The sequence below is a fragment of the Chenopodium album genome, chromosome 26 (genome assembly GCF_948465745.1).
Source record: "Chenopodium album chromosome 26, dcCheAlbu1.1, whole genome shotgun sequence".
Lineage (NCBI taxonomy): Eukaryota > Viridiplantae > Streptophyta > Magnoliopsida > Caryophyllales > Amaranthaceae > Chenopodium > Chenopodium album.
Window position 1 is genome coordinate 5,965,568 of NC_137859.1, and position 20,962 is coordinate 5,986,529.

At 35.0% G+C, this 20,962-nt stretch overlaps 1 protein-coding gene across 1 annotated transcript; it reads left to right on the plus strand.

The window, feature by feature from the left end:
- Positions 1-8,270: 8,270 nt before the first annotated feature.
- On the plus strand, positions 8,271-20,310 carry LOC145616092 (1-phosphatidylinositol-3-phosphate 5-kinase FAB1B-like). Its single transcript, XM_081670800.1, has 12 exons — positions 8,271-8,658; positions 9,242-10,241; positions 10,972-11,712; positions 11,860-12,013; positions 12,134-12,478; positions 13,449-14,342; positions 14,429-14,760; positions 15,694-15,817; positions 15,897-16,055; positions 16,585-17,982; positions 18,412-18,678; positions 19,550-20,310. Exons 2-12 carry the CDS (start codon positions 9,634-9,636, stop codon positions 19,865-19,867), a joined length of 5,340 nt encoding a protein of 1,779 aa, XP_081526926.1. The 5' UTR covers positions 8,271-8,658; positions 9,242-9,633; the 3' UTR covers positions 19,868-20,310.
- The last annotated feature ends 652 nt before the right edge of the window (positions 20,311-20,962 follow it).

Here is a 20,962-nt window from a genome sequence, read left to right on the forward strand (position 1 = left end):
CTTATTGGTATATACACGTTACGAGTACTAGCTATATATACTAGTATATATTGTAGAAAATACTTCTTTTTAACTGGAATTAGTTGTCACGTTAATACGTTATCGTAACGGCTCCTATTTAAATTTTTGCTCTAGGCCCTAATAAAATTGTCTGAGACGGCACTACATGTTATTTTAACTTCACATGACCAATTAAGGATATGACATGCATTATGACATATAATCGATTTTATTTTACCAACATATCTTATATGGTAGTTGTGTTTTATCATAATATCATGTACTTTGTCTCTATCATCATTTCTCCATCGCTAATTTCTTTAACTTAGATCACTTGGCAATTACAACTTTGGGAGATCAAAAGTGACAACAAGTATAGATAATCACTATTAACATAACTACGTACATACGGGCGTAGAAAATAGTTTAGGGTGGCATGTTCAGAAAGCTAGTTGTTGTACATGTAGTAAATAATAGCTAGCTGTGTGAGTAGATGTTATATGTAACTAGTAATATTTAGAGAAACAAATACTTTATGGGGTGGTAAATTTGAATAAGGGAAAGTACGCAATTTCAACAAACACAACTCCAATTAGCTTTTGTGAAACATAACTTCAAAAGTTATAGTATCATGCACCTCTACTTTGACATACACTATTACATGAATAAGTAGTGATCTGTATTAATTAAAATACTAAACGGTCTAAACGTTATTCCAAAAGTTGTTGTTAAACATGCCGTTAGAGATGAGGTGTGGCAAAATGGTCTTACATAGACCTAAGCATTGGATATGACTACAACGTCTACAAGTAGTAATAGTGTCGGTAAGGTTGGCTCTATACTTCATAAGCCTAAATGCCTGATTACCCGATTGGAATATATATAAATTATTCGAACAATAATTTATGTTTAGCAAGCTAAGGTGTAATATTCACCTACTACTACTAATATAGGAAATCATTCTATTAATGACTAGAAACGTTTCTACTTATAACAAATAAATCCGTACTACTTTATATTAACAGAAAATAGCCCTTGCTGACCATATTATATATATTCCAAAATTATATCCACAAATAATTCAAGTATGTATGTCAAAACTATAATCCACCAAGAAACTGAAACCAAAAAAATTATAATATATAGTAGAATGAGAATATGATGAATTGGAAGAGCACCTTAATTAGCTTAAATTGTAACTAAATTAGGCATAAAAATTAATTATATAAAGATACTATAGCATTATCTTAAATTTATATATAGTTTGGATAAGAGGAGACTTTAATTAAGAAATTGCTAAGGAATCCATTCATGCAATAAACTAAGCATGACCAAACAATAACTTTAACTTGTAATCAATCTTCTAGCAAATTCGACAATACAAGTATTTTATGTTTAATCTCCAAAGTAGATGCATGCTAGTTAAGTTGACAAGCATACATGATCAATACACGTGCAATACTATTAGTGAGTAGTGACACTATGACAGGTAGTTTTATTGATCTAAGATAATAATTAAGGGCACTAATTAAACAATTAGTATGACATATCTTGGGGTAGATCAGATCAATTGATATTTAAAGAACATAGGGTGGATAGATGTATGCATGAGAGTGGACAAAGAATCCACTTTTAAAGGCTTTTTTAACTTATAAAAATGTATTTGATGTACATTAATACATGGAAGGAAGCAAAATATGTATTGGATATGGTAATTGAACTCTCACATAACCTTTTAAAATTAATCCGAAATATACTCATGTAAGACAGTGGTAGTTATTTCATTAACAATCTATCTGAAACTCGATCTTTTATGAATTTTTTATATAAAATTAATCATATTAAAACTAAGAAGTATGCATAGATCGTAAAACAGTGGTGACATCGGTTGCGTGGATGTGGGCTTGGTTTTAGCCTCCGGTCTATCTGATCTGCTACCTTGTGGACATTGCACGAACCATTTGAAATTCTTGTTGGCTTGCTTGATTTTCGAGATGTCCATATTAATTGTAACTCTCTTAAGAATGCGGAGTATTAACTATGAAATAATATTTAATCTTTGGAGTTTAAATAGTGATACTTAATACTAATATCAACTGAAACTTGTAGAAGATCGAACAAGTAGCTACTAAACTAAACAAAACTACGTGCAAGAAGTACAATAACATTATCATTCTAACTACTTTACTACTTGCTTTATTTGGATAAGAGATCAAGTAGGAGTAATTAATAACAATTGCGATTAACATTGGCTAAACACAACTAAATGACCTAACATTTGAATTTTGTAACAATTTTTGAGCTACTTTTTAGTGTTAAAGAACATGGTTAAGACTTAAGATATTAATGGGATGTGAGCATTACATTTTCTAATGATGTCTAAACCATAAAAGACAAAATATTGGACTAAAAATAATAAGCAAAGTGGTGCATGTATTATGTACTATTGTACTAATTAAAATGAAACTTTCTACGTTGTACGTCATGATTTTGGCTAACTATATACCTCTATCGATGTGTAAAGGGCAATACGTAATATAATTCCTTGAATTACTTATTAAATGTGCCTTTGCTTGCTCATTTTATATGTAAAGGGCAAACTTATTTCCTTTAAGCAAAGGGGAAAGGGAATATTTACGAAGTAGTTCTTGAGTTATTGTTGTTAACTTCTCACCTGTTTATGAGTGAGCACAGCGTCAACAAATTACATTTAAACTCATATATACATGAACGTATGAGTTGTTTTCCAATAATAAAAATAGGTGATTGTAAACTATCGCTTTGTAATATTAAATTATTCTATTCTGAATTGAAATTGACGCTATTGATGTTATGATAATATATTAGATTGAGTACGGGAGAAATTTTAGATATTTGTGTGTGTGTATATATATATATATATATATATATATATATATATATATATATTTTAGTATTTTTTAGAAGGAAGTAATATACTAAAACTAATTTAAATGAATCTTGCTACGTCACAATTTTGATGAAATTTCAACCATTTGTGATAGTCTTGTATGCCATTGATCATAGAGTTTGCAAACTTCAATCTTGTGTATATTACCAGTACTCTTTTGTTTTTCTTTTTTAAGTTTGACTTTTGCCCCTGGCTTCCCAATGGACAAATTTATGACCTTTAAATATCTCTTATTTTGCATAAAAAAAATTATAACAAGTTGATCAATAATTCTAAATTAAAGCATGTATTGAGACGATTTTAGCAAAATCTCACTTGAATATATTGTCATATGTATAAAAAAAAATTATGGTCAAATTGAAAGTGTGTGGTAATGCCATAAATTAAAGTGAATTAACTTAAAGGAAAAAGGGTGGGAGTACTTCATATAGCAATGTCTAGTTTGTGGTAATGGTTGCACATCCAAACATTCATTTTAATATAATATTGATATTGATTATTGAGCTAAAAAAATAGTTAGGAATTAAATATATAAACAAAGATGTATAACTTATTATATTTGTGTAAAAAAAAAAAAAAAAAACCTGGCCGTCTCCTCTCTATTTTTTCTCTATAGGGCTTTTCAAAATAAACGTTTTATAAGTCGAAAATAGCCAAATTTTGACCCTTTTCCTCTAGTTTCTTTATGTTTTTGTTATTAAATTCAATAAAACTACAATATTTGAAGGTAGTAAGTACCTGATAGTGGGTTTGAGTATAGTAAGTGCCCTATGGTGGGCTTTGTTCCAATTTTGTTTTTTGAGTTTAGTATGATACAAGTTGTTTTATGGGTAAAGTTTTGTGCGAGATAAAAAAGAGGTTAATCCTTCAATTACAATCAGATGTATCTGACATAAATTAATCCTTCGAATACAACAGATCGATAGACCCCCTCGTCAAAGAAGGCTGTAAATCACAACGATATAAAAAGAGTAGAACAATGTATGATTTGCAATAATGATCGTAGCTCTGCCGAAAGGATTTTTTTTTTATTTGATTTAATTGTAAAAAAGACATTTAATAAAGAAATTTCATAAATTAATGTGTGATTTATTTTTCAAACTTTATTGTTATAAAAATTATGAAGGGCAAGTAGATTAAGGGCCCGTTCTCTTCAGATTATATTTTCAGTTCAGTTCAGTTCATTTATTAATTGGGAATTTCCTTCTCTCATAAATTATTCAGTTCAGTTCAATCAGAACCGGCACTGAAGGGGTTCAAAACTTCAAAGAGTTCAAACCTCTAAAATCTCTCACTGTCATGAAAACGCTAATTTCTAAATAGATTATAGAGGTTTGGGAGGGTCATGCAGAAAAGGCCCAATAAAATATATAGGCCCATAACACGCACTGAGTAGCAAAAGGCCCATTTTTCTGGAGTTGTCATCCATCTAGCAATCAATCAAAAACCCTAAAACACAAAATTTCACACTTGATTAAAACCCTACCATTTCATTTGGGCGAAATTCATGTTTGAAATGAAATTGGTCAGTTTTGAATTCGCAATTATCTACAATTTGCTTATTACAATCGTTAATTTCTAATTGTTATGTATAATTGTTGATTTTTAATTGCTATCTGTAATCGTTAATTTATGATTGCTGTTTGTAATTTTTGCATTTTGATTTTACTGAAAATTGGGTTTTATTTTAATTCAAATTGTAAAAAATTTGATTAGCAGCTGGCCGAGCTAATTGGCTTAAGAACTGCCAAAATTAGTAAGTTATACAGCTGCTTAAATTGAAATTTGGGGCATAAACCAGCTCTTGCTTGTGATAGTTTCAACTTGACAAGATTGATGTTGCTCTATATTTTTTTTTATTGGAATGATTAATTTAACCCCTTTTTTAAAAAAAACAAATAAAATGAAAATTCCAGTTTAGAATTTCTGATGAATTCTGGGTTTGATGATTAACAGAGTGGGTTATGTGATTTTGAGCTTGAAAACCTGAATTATTACCATTTTTTATGGACTTAATTTGTGCTCGAAAACCCGAGTTTGATCTGGTGATGTTATTGGGTTGGACATGTTTCATGTTTGCTGGATTTGTATTTGTATTTCAGCTGCAAGTATTTTTAAAAGATTGTTCTTGTTTGCTCTGTTGAAACATGAATGTAGCATTGTAGTGGTAATATGATAAGGAGGGAAGGGGAAACTGGGAGAGACTGCATTGCTCGCTCGCACAGTAGTTGTACCGTTGTTTGTCTGGTGTTTAGCTTTGAAGTTTGATTATGGTGCTGTTTTTATGTAATATTGTTATACTGAGCTACTGAGCTGAAAATGTGTTCTGCTTATGTGAGATTGCAGTACCCGACTGCTAGTAGTTTCGAAGTTTTATTATGGTATAGCTTTATGTAATTGTGTTATAATGAACTGTTAATTATGTGATTTGCATTTGCCACTTTAATGATTAAGGTCGAAATTTATTGGAATTAAGAGGTTCCTGGTCTAAAATATGTGCAAATACATTCTTGCTAAACTCTGTTGGAGATGTGAAAAGAATTCATGTTTAGGCAGATACTTTAATGGTCTCTCTTTATTATTCCTTATGTGTTAGTCTTGTTGGAGGCATTTGGCCAATGCTAATGGTGATGATGACAAAGTGTGAATTTCATAATTCTGCTGCACTATTTTTTACTCTTTTGGTTCTGTTATGTTCTCGTCTTAAAGCACCTAGATTTGCAGTTCCAACACATGAACCATGGATATGTGAAAATTTACGTCTTGGTACCTCAGTACTGGGTTTTAGCCTCACACCGAGACGTAATTATGTAAACAAGGTTGTTGCATTTTTTTACCCATGTGAAGTTGCATGCTGAATATGTGTTTTGCTTATACGAGATTGTGGTGCTTGACTGCTTTAGTGAGTTAGTTCTGGTGTTTAATTCTGAAGTTATACTATGGGGTTGTTTTAAGGAGTTATGTTCTATATTTCTACTTGCTGTTTGAAGGATTAAGTTTGCAAAGTGGGATTAAGACATTTCATATCTAGAATTACGTGAAATACCTTCTGAAACCTGTCAGAGATGTGAAAGGAGCCCAAACTTAGGCAGATAAGTTCCAAGTATTAAGGTAGCTACTCTGTGGTTGCGAGGGAAACGAATGCAAACATAGTACATTACACATATTTCCTCATTAAAGGGATTAAGGCAATGACAATGGTAATGGTGGTCAGCTGTGAGTCCCATAGTTCTGCTGAACAATCTTGTGCTCTCTCAATTCGTTCTTGTAGATTTTGAGTCTGCTATTGTTAGGTTCCAAGTCTTGTTGCCTTAGTTTACTCAGGTTCAATCCTCACACCGAAATGTAAATAAGCTAGATGCATGTTATGAGACTTATGACCCCTTGCCAGGCTGCATGCTGTTGGATAGCCTCTTGCTCCGGGCATCTCCTCTGGTTTATCGATCCTCTTGTGACGATGCTTCCAAAACTTTGAATATGCCCTTCTGAATGTTGGTTGGTTTGTATGCAGATTGCAGAACCTTAGTACTACCTTGTTTTGCAGTACTCTGATGAGTCGGAAATTTGAGTCTTTGTGAGTTACTGATGTAGGAATCCGATTTTGTACGATGGGGAAATCTTAGCTGATTAGAGTCAATTAATTTAATATTACTTGTAGCAAATAGAAGGGATGATTAGAGATGCTTCTAACATAAAACATAATGTTCTTGCATGTGGTTTATAGCTGAATCTAGATCTAAGTCTTTTGTTTATATTTTATCTGGTTTATGATTGGCTGGCTGTTGCATTAGAAGATGACAGGAACCATATAGATGATCGGATATTCACATGCATTTTAATGATGTATTTGTGCTTTTAGTTAGTTCTCTCTCCTTCCCTTTGGATTATACCATAACTTTCTTAAATTTTTAGACTTATAGTATGTGTTTTTATATTAATCATTGCTCTGTGGTTTATATTGAATAGCCTTTATTTTAGATAGATTATCTTGTGAATCAATGTTGCTGAAGTGATGCATTCTGAAGATGGGATCGATTTCGAGGAACATGGTTGAATAAGCTATGACTCTGTTTGTATTAGATGACACGGCGGGCGAATTGTATTAGTTAACTTGACTAGCGGGTTGATTTAGATTGTCAACTATTGTTCATTGACTTTGATTTATACTTATAAGAGCTTTTAGCAGGCTTCATGCTGTCTTTTTTCATAGTCAAAGATTATGTGGTTAGTAGTTAATGAATTTGATGTGGAATATTACACTTTTTACAAGATCTAATTCTCGTGCATCTTTAGAGCATCTAGTTATCACTGTCTAGAACATTACTATGAGCTCAAAGTATAGGAGGAATGTTGAATAGTGTGGTTTTATAATTTATACGCATTTCATTTCCTTTTTCTTAATAGCTTAACTATAATACGAGTATTTTTTTTGACATACAGTATAAACTCAGGGAAATTATTCTAGGTTCCCAACTACGGAGTATTAATTTACGAAGTATGTATTATGGTATTTCTGAAACATGATGTACTGCACTCATAATTCGTTTTACACCTTTTTACCTCAAAACATTTGTGTCTGTTATTCTTCTCCTTACAAAAAAGATCTAAGCATCTAATCCATCCCCTTTGCATAAGCTTCAGTTAATTAACACAATGTGTAGTTTGACAAATGGAGACAAGTCTAAGCAACAAAATTCATGCGTTACCCAAAAATATATGATAGGCGTTGATGCTCCACAGCGTGTAAGTTGTATGGTTCAAATTCGATATACGTTGATGTTCTACAAGTTGGTTTTATTTTGAAACAAACATTATTGCGCTCCTTGGAAACAAATTTGCTCCGAACAATACAAAATTCTTTCCGCGCAAACAACTAATCATCATACAGTCATACTATGTACATTGTTTTAGGTCCATATTACAATTGAGATTTGAGAGTATGACGAATTCATGTCACACAACTACACAAGTTTATGTGCCCATTGAACTTGGTTATATTAATTGTATTATTTTTTTTACAATTAATCCCTCCACCTACCCTTTCTGCCCTTTAAAACTAGAAAGCTTAAACTTGGTATACAATGATTAAAAATTTTCCATTAATAAACTAATCTCAATTTTGTTGTAATAAATGTTTTGGCAAGTTTACTAAGTTAATCCTAAAAGTAATTTAGGTTGAATGTAAATCAATTTAATTGTTCAGAAAGTTTGGCCAATGTAATTTTTGACAAGGTTAGTTTGGTAACGGATAAGAAAGATACCGTTTTAAAATACACGTTTGAAAGTAGAAAACTCCTAAATATTGCTATTTGCACCCTCTTTTCATTTGCTGTCACGCTCCCTCAAATTCTCTTTCTTTTAACAGAAAAAAAAAAAAACGAAAAAAATTGAAAAAAAAAATAAAAAAAAATAAAAACTGTAATCCATCGAACAGAAGATGAAAGAAGAGGGAAAGCCAAACATTTATAAAATCAGGTTTTTTTTGTAATTAAATTACAAGTAAATAGTTAAATAAATACTCATTATTAATCTCGAATTTCATCCGAAAATTACGTAATGGGTGAAATTGAATTTGCTAATTCACAGCTGGCCGTCAAATTCCTTGAAATTCACACCTTCTTATAATTTTTATTTTCTTTAAATAATTAAGTGGGCTGATCATGCATTTTGAGGAGAAGAAATTGAGATAATTTGGGAAGGCGGCGATCATTTTTTACATCTTAATCAAGGTATACATAATTTTATGAATAACCCATTTTTTAATTCTTTATTTTATTCTGTAATTATACATTTTTGAATTTTATATTGAAGAAAGGTCAAATTTTGTGTGTTTGTATTTGATTGATGACGTGAATTTTAATTTGTTAGGCAATTATTTGAGAAATATTAAATCAATTATTATTTGCGTGAATGTTTTTTTATTTAATTTTTTTAAAAGTTGGGATTTTTATTTTATGAATTCCGTGTTAAGAAGTGATTGATGACAGATTGGAGTTTTGATTGCATGTTGTAAGTAAGCGTGTTTCTATGAACTTATATTTTCTGGGTATGTGGGTGTTTTTTTTATAAGCTCTAATTTCTGCATGTTTGAGAATTTTAGGGGTTTTGTGTTCAATTTGATTGTGGGTAGTGCTTATTAATGAGTTTGATTATATAGCTGCATTGTTTTAGCATCTGGGTACATATTTGGGAGATTGAGATTGAAAGAGCACAAGAAGAAAAAAGAGATCAAGGATTTGGGGAGTTTTTTTTTTTTTTTTTTTTTTTGATGTGTTAGTAAATTGAAGTTTGGGACTCTAATTGTGTTCACAGGTTGTAGAAGTTTGAACTGATACTGTTAAAGAATCTGCATTCGAGTTTGTTCTGATTCGGGTTTTACTTTGGTTCACGACCTTGGGAGGAGATAACAGTGTTGGCTTGGTGGTGCATTCTAGACCTACTTCTGTAATTGGGATTTTGGCATTTGTGTCTTTCGATAGCATGGTTCGGGCATTGCTTGATGTTGGCATTGTTGCTTGTGTATGGGATGTTTGAATTGTTTCCTGGACTATTTTGTTGTTGGATTAACTAGATTTTAGGCGAATTGGAGTTCATTCCTCCAACCCCACTTGAAGGCGTTGCCCTTTTGATGTGAGGTGACCATTTGGTCATTTTGCATTCAAATGAGCATTGCACAATGAGTGGGGAAGGAGGATTGTCAGTAGATGGAGGAATCAAACAAGAAAGACTTTGATCTATTTGGTATTCTGAAGGCATGGCTCCCGTGGCAGAGCAACTCTGCTAATGTATCGAGGTCCTTTTGGATGCCTGATCATAGCTGTAGGGTATGCTATGATTGTGATGCCCAGTTTACAATATTCAATCGTAGACACCATTGTCGGCTTTGTGGTCGAATCTTTTGTGGAAAATGTACAGAAAATTCAGTTCCAGCTCGTAGTGCTGATCCCAGTAATTTGTTGGGTGAATGGGAGAAGGTTCGGGCGTGCAATTATTGTTTCAGGCAAGAGGAGCAGCGTTTAGCTAATATTGGTCGTGGCCCTCATGGGTCTCACGATATAGATCATTCACTCTCAGCAGCTAGTGATGCCAGTTCAACTTCTAGTGAATCTGCTTATGGTAGCAATGTTTCTATTTGTTCAATGTCAGTTGGTTGTGAACAGTCTTCTGAGTGCTTTTCTCACAGTCCATATCAATCAGCTTTGATGGATCTGTCTGTAGATGTCCTGGGCACTGAGGGATCAGGAAGGAGCACTTTTACTGCCCCCTATGCAGATGATTCATCTGTTAATCAATGTGGATCGGGTACAAACAGGTTCAATCCCTTCTCCTTTCTGGCTGAAGAACTTCCATAATGTTTGCTGTTGATTAGTTTATTCAATTTGTCATCTTGAACCCTTTTTTCTTCGTCTCATTGCTGGTATTGCCTATTAATTTTTTTGTCCACTTTCCTTTTCTCCTTATTGCTCTTTATAAAGGATTGGCTCCTTCTGTAATAGTAGTATCTGTAAGCGCTGCTGTTTTCAGGTTCTACTATGCATGCTGTTTTTTTTTTTTTTTTTTGAGGAAATTGTATTCTGTTATTAGCTTCATTTCTTTCAAGCAACTTTTGCCTGCCTCTATAAGATTGACTTTCCCATTCCCTTCCCCCTCCCCCCCCCCCCCACCCCCCCCAAAAAAAAAAGAAAAAAAAAGATCAATTGCTTACTCATTCTTGCCTGTGATTTGAGATGTCATATATCAGTATTTTAACTTGCTTTTCAGATTTACAGGGCTCTAAATTAATCATTAGGACCTTTAAAAGTATTAATAGAGCTATACTACATACTACTCATTTCTCATTTCTGAAAAGAAACTTGATGTTCTCTCTCTCTCTCTCTCTCTCTCTCTCTCTCATATTTATTTATTCATTTTTATGCTGCTAGTGCTTCTTCCCTATGAATGATGATTTTCTTACTCTGTTGCATTGCTTAACACTATCAACATTATGATGCAAAACCTTGGAGATATAGTGGTTGATGTGTTGATTAATTTGTGGTTAATAGGAGTGATGATGATGATGATGATGTCTTTGGTGTTTATGATATGGATTCCAAATCAACTAGTTGTTCACAGGCTAATGGCTACTATGGTACATTGGAAATCAATGCGATGCAAAATGCTTATGAGTCACATGATCAGGTTCCTGAAATGGGTTATTGTGACACCAAAGGCTTGAGTTGTTCGGCTTTTCAGGGCAGCTATGATGTGCAAGATGATGGTGTACACCAACTTAAAAAGAAAGAAGATAATGATTTTGGTGATGAATGTGAAGCATCTTCATCTCTTTGTGCTGTTGAGGATGTTAATACTGAGCCTGTTGATTTTGAGAACAACGGACTTCTTTGGCTTCCGCCTGAACCTGAGAATGAAGAGGATGATAGAATTGTTGGTTTATTTGATGATGATGATGATGCAGATGCTTCTGGAGGGTGGAGACATCTGCACACGTCTAGCAGTTTCGGTAGTGATGAGTATCATGAAAAGGAAAGCTCTGTTGAAGAGCAGAGTAATGTTATGAAGAATGTAGTTGATGGACATTTTAGGGCTCTGGTATCTCAACTTCTTCAGGTTGAGAACATTCCAGTTACTGATGATGACAACAAAGAGAGTTGGCTAGAAATTATTACTGGTCTTTCCTGGGAGGCTGCTACACTACTGAAACCTGACACGAGCAGAGGTGGGGGGATGGATCCTGGAGGTTATGTAAAGGTGAAATGCATAGCCAGCGGACGTCGCTCAGAGAGGTAAGCACTTTTATCAGCTTAATGAAAGAAGATGCATATCTTTGTGGAATATACCTCCTTAAGATTGTCGCACTTCTGGCATTTTTCTATCCTTCTTTTTCTTGTTGATCACTTCTTGATGCAGAATTTTGGTATTGTTGCTCTTAGTATGGTTGTCAAAGGAATTGTGTGTAAAAAGAATGTTGCACATCGTCGGATGGCAACAAGAATCGAGAAGCCTCGTCTCATGATCCTATGTGGAGCTCTGGAATATCAGCGGGTTTCCAACTTATTCTCAAGTATTGATACTCTTCTGCAGCAGGTTTTGAAAATCTTTTCTACTTCTGTGTCATGGGAACCTGAAATGTGTTACGTAAATGGCAAATGAGATACTTTGATTGCTGATTTTCGCCAACCACCTTTTAATTTTTTTTTTCATCAGGAAATGGATCATTTGAAGATGGCAGTTGCCAAGATTGAAGCTCAGCACATTAACGTCTTGTTGGTAGAGAAGTCAGTTTCTCGACAAGCACAAGAATACATTCTTGAAAAGGACATTTCTCTTGCTCTCAATATTAAGAAACCACTTCTTGAGCGTATAGCACGCTGCACAGGAGCTCAAATTGTTCCCTCAATTGACCATCTTTCTGGACAAAAGATGGGATATTGCGACCTGTTTCATGTAGAGAAGTGTTTTGAAGATTATGGCTCTGCTGGTCAAGCTGGAAAAAAATTGATGAAGACATTGATGTACTTTGAAGATTGTCCAAAGCCACTTGGTTTCACAGTAAGTCCTGATATATGGCTGCTATACTATACCTTTTCACTTATCTCAAGTATGCTGGAATAGCAGCCCAAAACATTTTTTTTGTTAGCATGAAACTTTGAGCCTTGGATTATAGCATTTTCACCTTGGAGTTGTCTTGCTTGCAATGACAAAGGTTTAATTTTTTGTTTGTTGAAAAACTGATGCAATGACCTACCAATTGTTTGGAGACTAGAAAGTCTCTTAAACTCCAATGTATTTTAGTATTCAGTGTGGGTCCAATTGTTGATGGGGGTACAGAACTGTCCAATGAAGGTACACCAGCTTCCTTTTTAATTATATTTATTAGAAATTAGTGAGGACTATAGCTCTGAATTAGATGAATACAGCTAAAAAGGAAGTAGCACTACCATCTTGTTACCCTTTATCATTGTCCGTGAACAAGGAATTTTCTCTTGGGCTACATGTCGATTTTGTAGCTAAACCCACTGACTTTTAGTGTATTTGTTGGTGGTGGCTGTGGTATAACGGTGTCCCTAATCCGATTTCATCTTCATACATGATTTGGACTGAGAGACAGCTAAATTCTCTTATACTATGATTAGTATGGCCTATTCTTCTAAGCCTTCCCATATGATTCTTGAATCAGAGAACCTTTTTATTTAACGTTAATACACTATAGTAGTATTCCATTTGTTAATGTAAAAGCTATGAAAATTTATTCTCTTAATATCTCAAGAAGTCTGTCCCAAGTTTCATTATAGAAGTGTACAGATGGAAATTTTGGTGAACTTGTGCTGTACATGGAACTTTTGCCCTGTTGATCTGTCTGCTTTATGTTGATATGACTATAGGTTGGAAGACATTTTAACTTGCTTGTGGCTAATTTTTTTTACCAATATATTCTTTATTTATTTTCTTTTGCAGAAACCAAAGTAGATGATTTTTGGAATATCATTTACTTAAATATTTTTATTGGTTTATGTTTTAGATTTTACTTAGAGGTGCAAATAGAGATGAACTGAAAAAGGTGAAGCATGTAGTGCAATATGGAGTTTTTGCTGCATATCACTTGGCTCTGGAGACATCTTTTCTTGCAGATGAAGGAGCTTCCTTGCCTGAGCATTTGTTTAACGAATCATTAAATGTAGCACTTCCAAATAAATCCTTAAGTATCGACCGGTCTATCTCAATGGTACCTGGTTTTGCAATTCCTGTACATGAGAAGCAAGAAAACTTTGGAGATCCCCAAATAATGAATGCTATTACCACTGCCTTTCTTGGTGGGACTACCGTGCAAAATACAGAATTGACAAAATCATTGTCTTTACCTTTAAACACCACTGTTCAAAATTCTGGATCCTCTCTTATCTGTGGCAGTGCCACTAATCTCACTTGTAAGCCTTCAATCAATGTCTCGGGCTCAGAGCTTTGGTGTGGTGAGGTTGCTTCTCTATCAGCATCTGTCAAGGAAAAGCATGCAGGAGACTTTATGGATCAAGATGCTTCGGCAGTTAATTGTGGTGAAGTGTCACATGTTCACCCTAAAGAAGTGAATTCTGACTCTCTAGGGTCAAATGAGATTAAATTTGTGGCTGAGGATGCCTGTAATTCGAACAATATGACTGGCTTAAGTGAAACATCAGGTTCCGAGTCTGTCTCTGGCCAACAAGATGCTATAAGTATTTCCCAGACTGAGCCTGGTTCTTTGAAACAGGAGTTCCCTCCGACATCATCTGACGTTCAGAGCATCTTAGTTTCCTTATCATCACGATGTGTGTGGAAGGGAACTGTGTGTGAAAGGTCTCACCTGTTTAGGATCAAATACTATGGTAGTTTCGATAAACCTTTAGGCCGGTTTTTGCAAGATCACTTATTTGATCAGGTAATATTGCATATGTTTGCATGCACATATATCTTTGTTGGTGACTTGATAGGAAATTTGATATTACTTTCTCCTGATTACATCAGAACTACAGGTGCCGCTCCTGTGATATGCCTGCTGATGCACATGTTCATTGTTACACCCATCGGCAAGGCACACTCACAATATCAGTTAAAAAGTTGTCAGAGATTCTTTTGACTGGAGAAGGGGAAGGGAAGATATGGATGTGGCACAGGTGTCTGCGCTGTCCAAGGATTGATGGTTTCCCTCCTGCAACTCGAAGAGTTGTGATGTCAGATGCTGCATGGGGGTTATCCTTTGGGAAATTTTTGGAACTAAGCTTTTCAAATCATGCTGCAGCAAGTAGGGTTGCTAGTTGTGGTCACTCTTTACACAGGGATTGTCTTCGATTTTATGGGTATGTTATTAATGCAACAACTAATAGCTTTCTACTTGTCTCTTTCTTGTATGAGATGCTGCTTATATAGAGTTGTCCATACCAGCTTATTATATGTCATATATATTTGATCATCGTGCTATTGGATTGAAGAGACCTAGCGCATAGGTTAGTCAAATTGGGTGTAGCTGGTGTTAATTTAGTTTGGGTTAGAATGAGTCAATGAACTGTTGATTTGGGTTGGGTTTTGTTCGGCTATTTTTAATCTTCAGATCATATTTTGGTCTATTGCTGAGTAACTTTATGAAGATGCAAATCCAATCACCATAAACCTGATTGATTTTGGTTGACTTAGTTTGGATAGGGCTCATTCAAGTTTGGGTTGTTTGAGGGGTTTTTTTTTTTTTTTTTTTTTTTTTTTTTTTTTTTTTTTTTTTTTGGCATTTGTGTGACTCCTGTCTGGTTCAGGTTTGAAAATTTTTTAATTTCATGGAGGATCATAGCATGATATTGGTTGCATTTTGCCTCCTAGAAACTTAGCTCCAATTTCATGTGTTGCTGAGAATGCGAGGTTAGAAAGCCTGGGCCGGAATGGAAAGAGAGGAGGGTTGGGGGGGAGGGGGGTGGCGGCTGGTTGAACCATGGAATCCCCCATCTGTATTGCCTAGCTATATTCTAAGTCGCCTCCCAGATAAATAGATTAAGGACAACACCTGCCATCTAGTCAGAATGGCAATACTTTGAGTTCCACGTGCAGTCGCGCACACTGGCAGGTCCCAGGATCGAATCCTGGTACCTATCTGTTTATTTTTCCCTCTTATCATCTTTCATTTCAGTAACTGTGAAAATTTATTTGCTTCCCATTCTTTCTTCTAGCAATCTTTCTCATTCTTATTGACATTATGTTCCTTTAGCAAATTAACAATTCAACCTACATTCTTTTATTCTGCGTAGGTGTGGGAAAATGGTTGCTTGTTTCCGTTATGCATCAATTGATGTTTATTCTGTATACGTTCCACCTGCCAAAGTTGATTTTAACTATGAGATTCAGGACTGGATACAGAAAGAAGCAGATGAGGTATGGCTGTTGATGATATTTCAAAGATTCTGTCCCACAATTTCATTTTTCATTGTGCATTGAAGTGTCTTTGCTTTAGGTTCTTGAACAAGCAGATCTCTTGTTTTATGAGGTTCGCAATGCCATTAGGCAAATAGCAGAGAAAACATATGGTGGATTGGGTGCTGGTATAGATTGCTCTGAATCAAGAATTGCAACACTTGAAGGACTTCTGCAAAATGAGATGACCGGATTTGAGGTATTATATCCAGAATTATTTGCCTTTGCTCTTTTTGTGGAATTATTTGCAGATTCCTCTGAAATGTCACCAAAATCGTATGTCAGGCTCTTTTCTGTTATAAAGCTCTCATGTGATTGACAATTAAAGAGTGACAAAGGAAATAATAAAAACTTAATTTAAGGAACCTCATCATCTATTTGTCAACACTCTTTGAGTTTATAATCTTGCATTCATACAATGAGTAGATGAGATATCTTTTGCGTAGACTGCGTGCTTGTGTTTTGCTCTATTGTTACCATCGTATTGTGGTTAATTGTACCACATTAGTATCTAAGGATGTGTTTTGATAATAGCTAAACTCCAATGCGTTTATGTTTATGTGGTGGAATATATAACAATAGTAATAATAATAACAATAGTAATAATAATAACAATAATAATAACAATAACAATAACAATAACAATAACAACTACAATAACAACTACAATAAATAACAATAACAACTAACAATAACAATAAGTCAGATGATTATTTTATTTTTTGCAGGAAATGCATCAGAGATTGTCTAACAGGGAGGTGAAAAAGGGTCATCCTTCTCATGATATCCTGGAAATTAATAGATTAAGGATGCAGCTGCTCTTCCGGTCTTACATATGGGATCAGCGCCTTGTTAATGCTGCCAGTGGTAAAGCCCTTCCTGCAGACCAAAAAGTTATTAGGAGTTCCAATCTGGAAGATGGAACTGTGGATATTGTGAAATCACTGGAGACTGCTTCTCACTCTAAAGCTAGTCCAGATCGTACTCGCGACTTTGTAGAACAAGATGTCCTCTCTGCTAGCTCTGGAAATTTTGAACCGCTTGATCCTTTGGAGTGTGGATCAACTGTTAGAAGGGCAGCATCTGACAGTCAGTTTATAGATACCCTTAACCGGCTTGATGCTGCTTGGACGGGTAAAACTCATCCAGGGGTTGGGATTAAAGAAAACAGCTTGCCATTGATGGGGTCGACTTCGGTGGATTCTTCATTGGCTGTTGTGGCGGAGAGGTTGGCACTGGAGAGTCGAGTTGAAGAGAAGGGTGTTGCCAAGGCAATATCATCTCCTTCACCAGTGGCATCTACGAACTCAAAAGGCTCAGATATTGCGGAAGACACCATAAGCTGGTTGGGAATGCCTTTTCTCAATATTTATCGATCTGTAAATAAGAACTTTCTTGGAAATACTCAAAAGTTAAGTAATTCCATATACATATCATCAGCTCGGGAGTTGGGGCTGCAAGGTGGGGCTAAGTGGCTTCTGCCTGAAGGTTCAAATGACCCTGTTATTCCAATTTATGATGATGAGCCAACCAGCATAATTTCTTATGCATTGATCTCAAAGGATTATCAAACTCAATTATCTGATGATGGGGAAAAACCGAAAGATATTGAGTCTGCAACTTCAATGCCAGCGGCAGAATCAGCCAGCTTTCATCAATCTGTTTCACCTAACGACTCTTTGAACGAATCAAATAGAAGTCTTTCAATAGATGATAGTATCTTATCTACATCGGGTGCACGCAACTCCTTCATGTCAGATCCGCTTTTGTACACAAAGTCATTGCACATAAGAGTTGCTTTTACTGTTGATGGCCCTGCTGATAAAGTGAAATATACTGTTACTTGTTACTATGCAAAGCACTTTGATGCCTTGAGGAAAATTTGCTGTCCATCTGAGCTTGATTATGTTAGATCACTAAGTCGCTGTAAAAAATGGGGGGCCCAGGGTGGTAAAAGCAATGTCTTTTTCGCTAAATCTTTGGATGACAGGTTTATCATCAAACAGGTTACAAAAACAGAGCTTGAATCATTTATCACATTTGCTCCCGAGTACTTTAAGTATCTTATGGAAGCTATAGACACAAAGAGCCCAACATGCCTAGCTAAAATTTTGGGCATCTATCAGGTATTTTTGATTCTTTAAGTTTGCTGATTACATTATATATGTTTGAGCAGACCTTATAGTAGTTGGGAATAATGTATCTAATAGTCTCCTGCATCTGCTCTGATTTGACACTTTTTCTTTCTCTATACAGATTTTTAATTAATATTGATAATTCATAAGATCTTGTTCTTGTTAGATGAAATAGATCAATGATTAGCCTCTGCTTTGGTTGCTTAGTATATTGTTCTAAGTGTAACCGGATTATCTTTTCTAAGCTGTAATGAGCTTGGCATTGTTCGTTTCTGTATGATTCAATTTTTTCCTTTAATACATAGAGGAGGCCCACAATTGTTCTTGTATATTTATTGGCTTATTGCTGTGCGTATGCATGGTTTAAGCTGTAAAGCTACATTGTATGTTACTTATTCATCTGTTGGCTAACTATTGCAGGTTACCACAAAGAATCTTAAAGGAGGTAAGGAATCAAAGATGGATGTTTTGGTCATGGAGAATCTTTTGTATAGAAGAAATGTCACAAAGCTTTATGACCTGAAAGGCTCCTCAAGATCACGATACAATCCAGATTCCAGTGGGAGTAATAAGGTCCTCTTAGATCAAAACCTTATTGAAGCAATGCCTACCTCCCCAATTTTTGTTGGGAACAAGGCAAAGCGCTTATTGGAGAGGGCAGTGTGGAATGATACATCTTTTCTTGCTGTAAGTTAACAGATTTCTTTCTTTAACATAATGTTCTTACAGGCATAACACTTGATTATAGATGCAAAGTTAGTTGATGGCTTCCCATTCAAAGTTCTGATCTTTTAGTGCATTCATATTTTTTAGATAGAACTAATACTACTTACGAGTTAATACTAAGGAGGTTTTAAGTGCAGAGAAAGCTAGGAAATAAGATATGTGCCAAATAATACTGTGAATTTTTTGTTATTATACCTTAAAATTCTCTGCAAACCTGTCCTGTTTTGCTTTAAATAAAAACTTTCCTGTGCTACATTTATACCTTTCTGTCCGTCTTACTTGGATTCCTCATTTTGCACCTTGATTCATTAATGTGATTGGGTATTTGATCCTATATTTGGGTTAAACAATTCAGAGTCGTGTAACACAGGAGTTTGAAACTTGAATGCTCTGGCACTTGTCAAGTCGCAAAGTCACAATAGCTGAATAGCATAATTACAAACTAGGTTTAAGTCTTATTTGTATTGATGAAAAAGAAAGAATTTCAAGCTTCACAAAGGAAGAATATTCTACTATGTTTGAATTTTTTATGATGCATGAAGCTCCCTATGTAACTGAGTTCCTATATAAACCATGGATTTTTTTTTGTGTGTGTGTGTGTGTGTGTGTTGGGGGGGGGGGGGGTGTGGAGGAGAAAGAGTGTGCTAGTGAACGGTTCCTTGTTGACTTGCCCAATGATTAGTTTGTTTGTACTAGTGTGGGATGGTAATCTTTGTCATTGTTACTTCCTTCGGACTTGGTATGTGAACCAAATGAAGGCTACTTTGGTTAATCATTGAAATTTGCATTTACGCAGTATATGTTATTCACTATTTTGTTGCTGCTGATGCAGTCTGTTGACGTAATGGATTATTCCTTGCTGGTTGGAGTTGACAAAGAGAAGCATGAACTAGTTCTTGGGATCATTGATTTCATGAGACAATATACCTGGGATAAACATTTGGAAACATGGGTGAAGGCTTCTGGCATCCTCGGCGGTCCCAAGAATGTATCTCCAACAGTAATTTCGCCCAAGCAGTACAAGAAAAGGTTCCGTAAAGCCATGACTACATATTTTCTCATGGTTCCTGATACTTGGTCCCCTCCAACTATTATACCAAATCATTCGCAAAGCAACCTTTCTGATGAAAATGCTCAAGGTGGGTCGTAAGTCATGACTCGTGAATATATTGAAGTCTGTGAATCGGAATGTTCTAGGTTTAAACAGGTAACTTCAAGGCTAAATGTCTTCCATACCTTTTGGTTTACAATGATCCACCTATTTTTCCGGAGTCTCATTTTTTGGTTAGTGAAATTTGATTAGTCGTCATGGATCTTAGAAAACATGAGATCATATCATTAATGAAAAAAAGATGCATGAAGAAGGCAGGTAAACTGAAGGTTTTGAATGTCTAATGTGGGGGTATATATTTGTAGCTAATCCAATGTCGTGAATGCTGTATATGGTTATTTTTTCGCCCCCTTTTTTCGGGTGCCTTAGCAATACAAGCTGTAATTGAACTGCTACATTTTTTGGTACAGTGTATAGAAGAGTTTCATAAGATCAATTTTTTGAATGTATTCCTGAGTGTATACGCACTTTTATTTGTTGCACATTGTGGCCCACACAGCCTACAAATTGGTCTAAAAGGGATTCTGAAGATGCTTATATTCCATCTTTTTGTGCCATTGATGATTTCTTTTCCAATCCCTTTTGGAAGGGAGTTAGTAGATACAGATAGAATTAACTAAATGCAGAAACCCAAATAATTGAACTACCCGTAAAATTGTCCGACTACTTTCACAAAAACACCTGCCCCTTCTTTTTCAATGAAAGATGGGCTAACTTTGAAATTCGCAACATCAACCTTTCGGAAGGGAGTTCACTGGACCCTAATACAAAATTCTGGATCTTGCGGTCATTCAGGTGGAAGATGAGAATAGTGCCAGTCTTAATACTTGTACATGCTATGTCGGAATATCTAACAAAAGAAACTCACAGGAGGTAAAGTCGAACAATGTTGTTGGGTTGAACTCTAAACATGATATTGAACATAAATAGATAATCCAGATTACCAAATGAAATGGATCATGTAAATGTGATTGATTAGAACTTTCTAAGGTAGAGTGGTAGCAATTAGGGAAGCTTGTATTCTTGGTTCAAGCATACACATGCAGGAACTACAGCTTGTTATAAAGCTCTGAAATGGCAAAGAGGACTGATTCATTACTTCATCAGTATAATGTAGGAAAAAATATAAGGTAT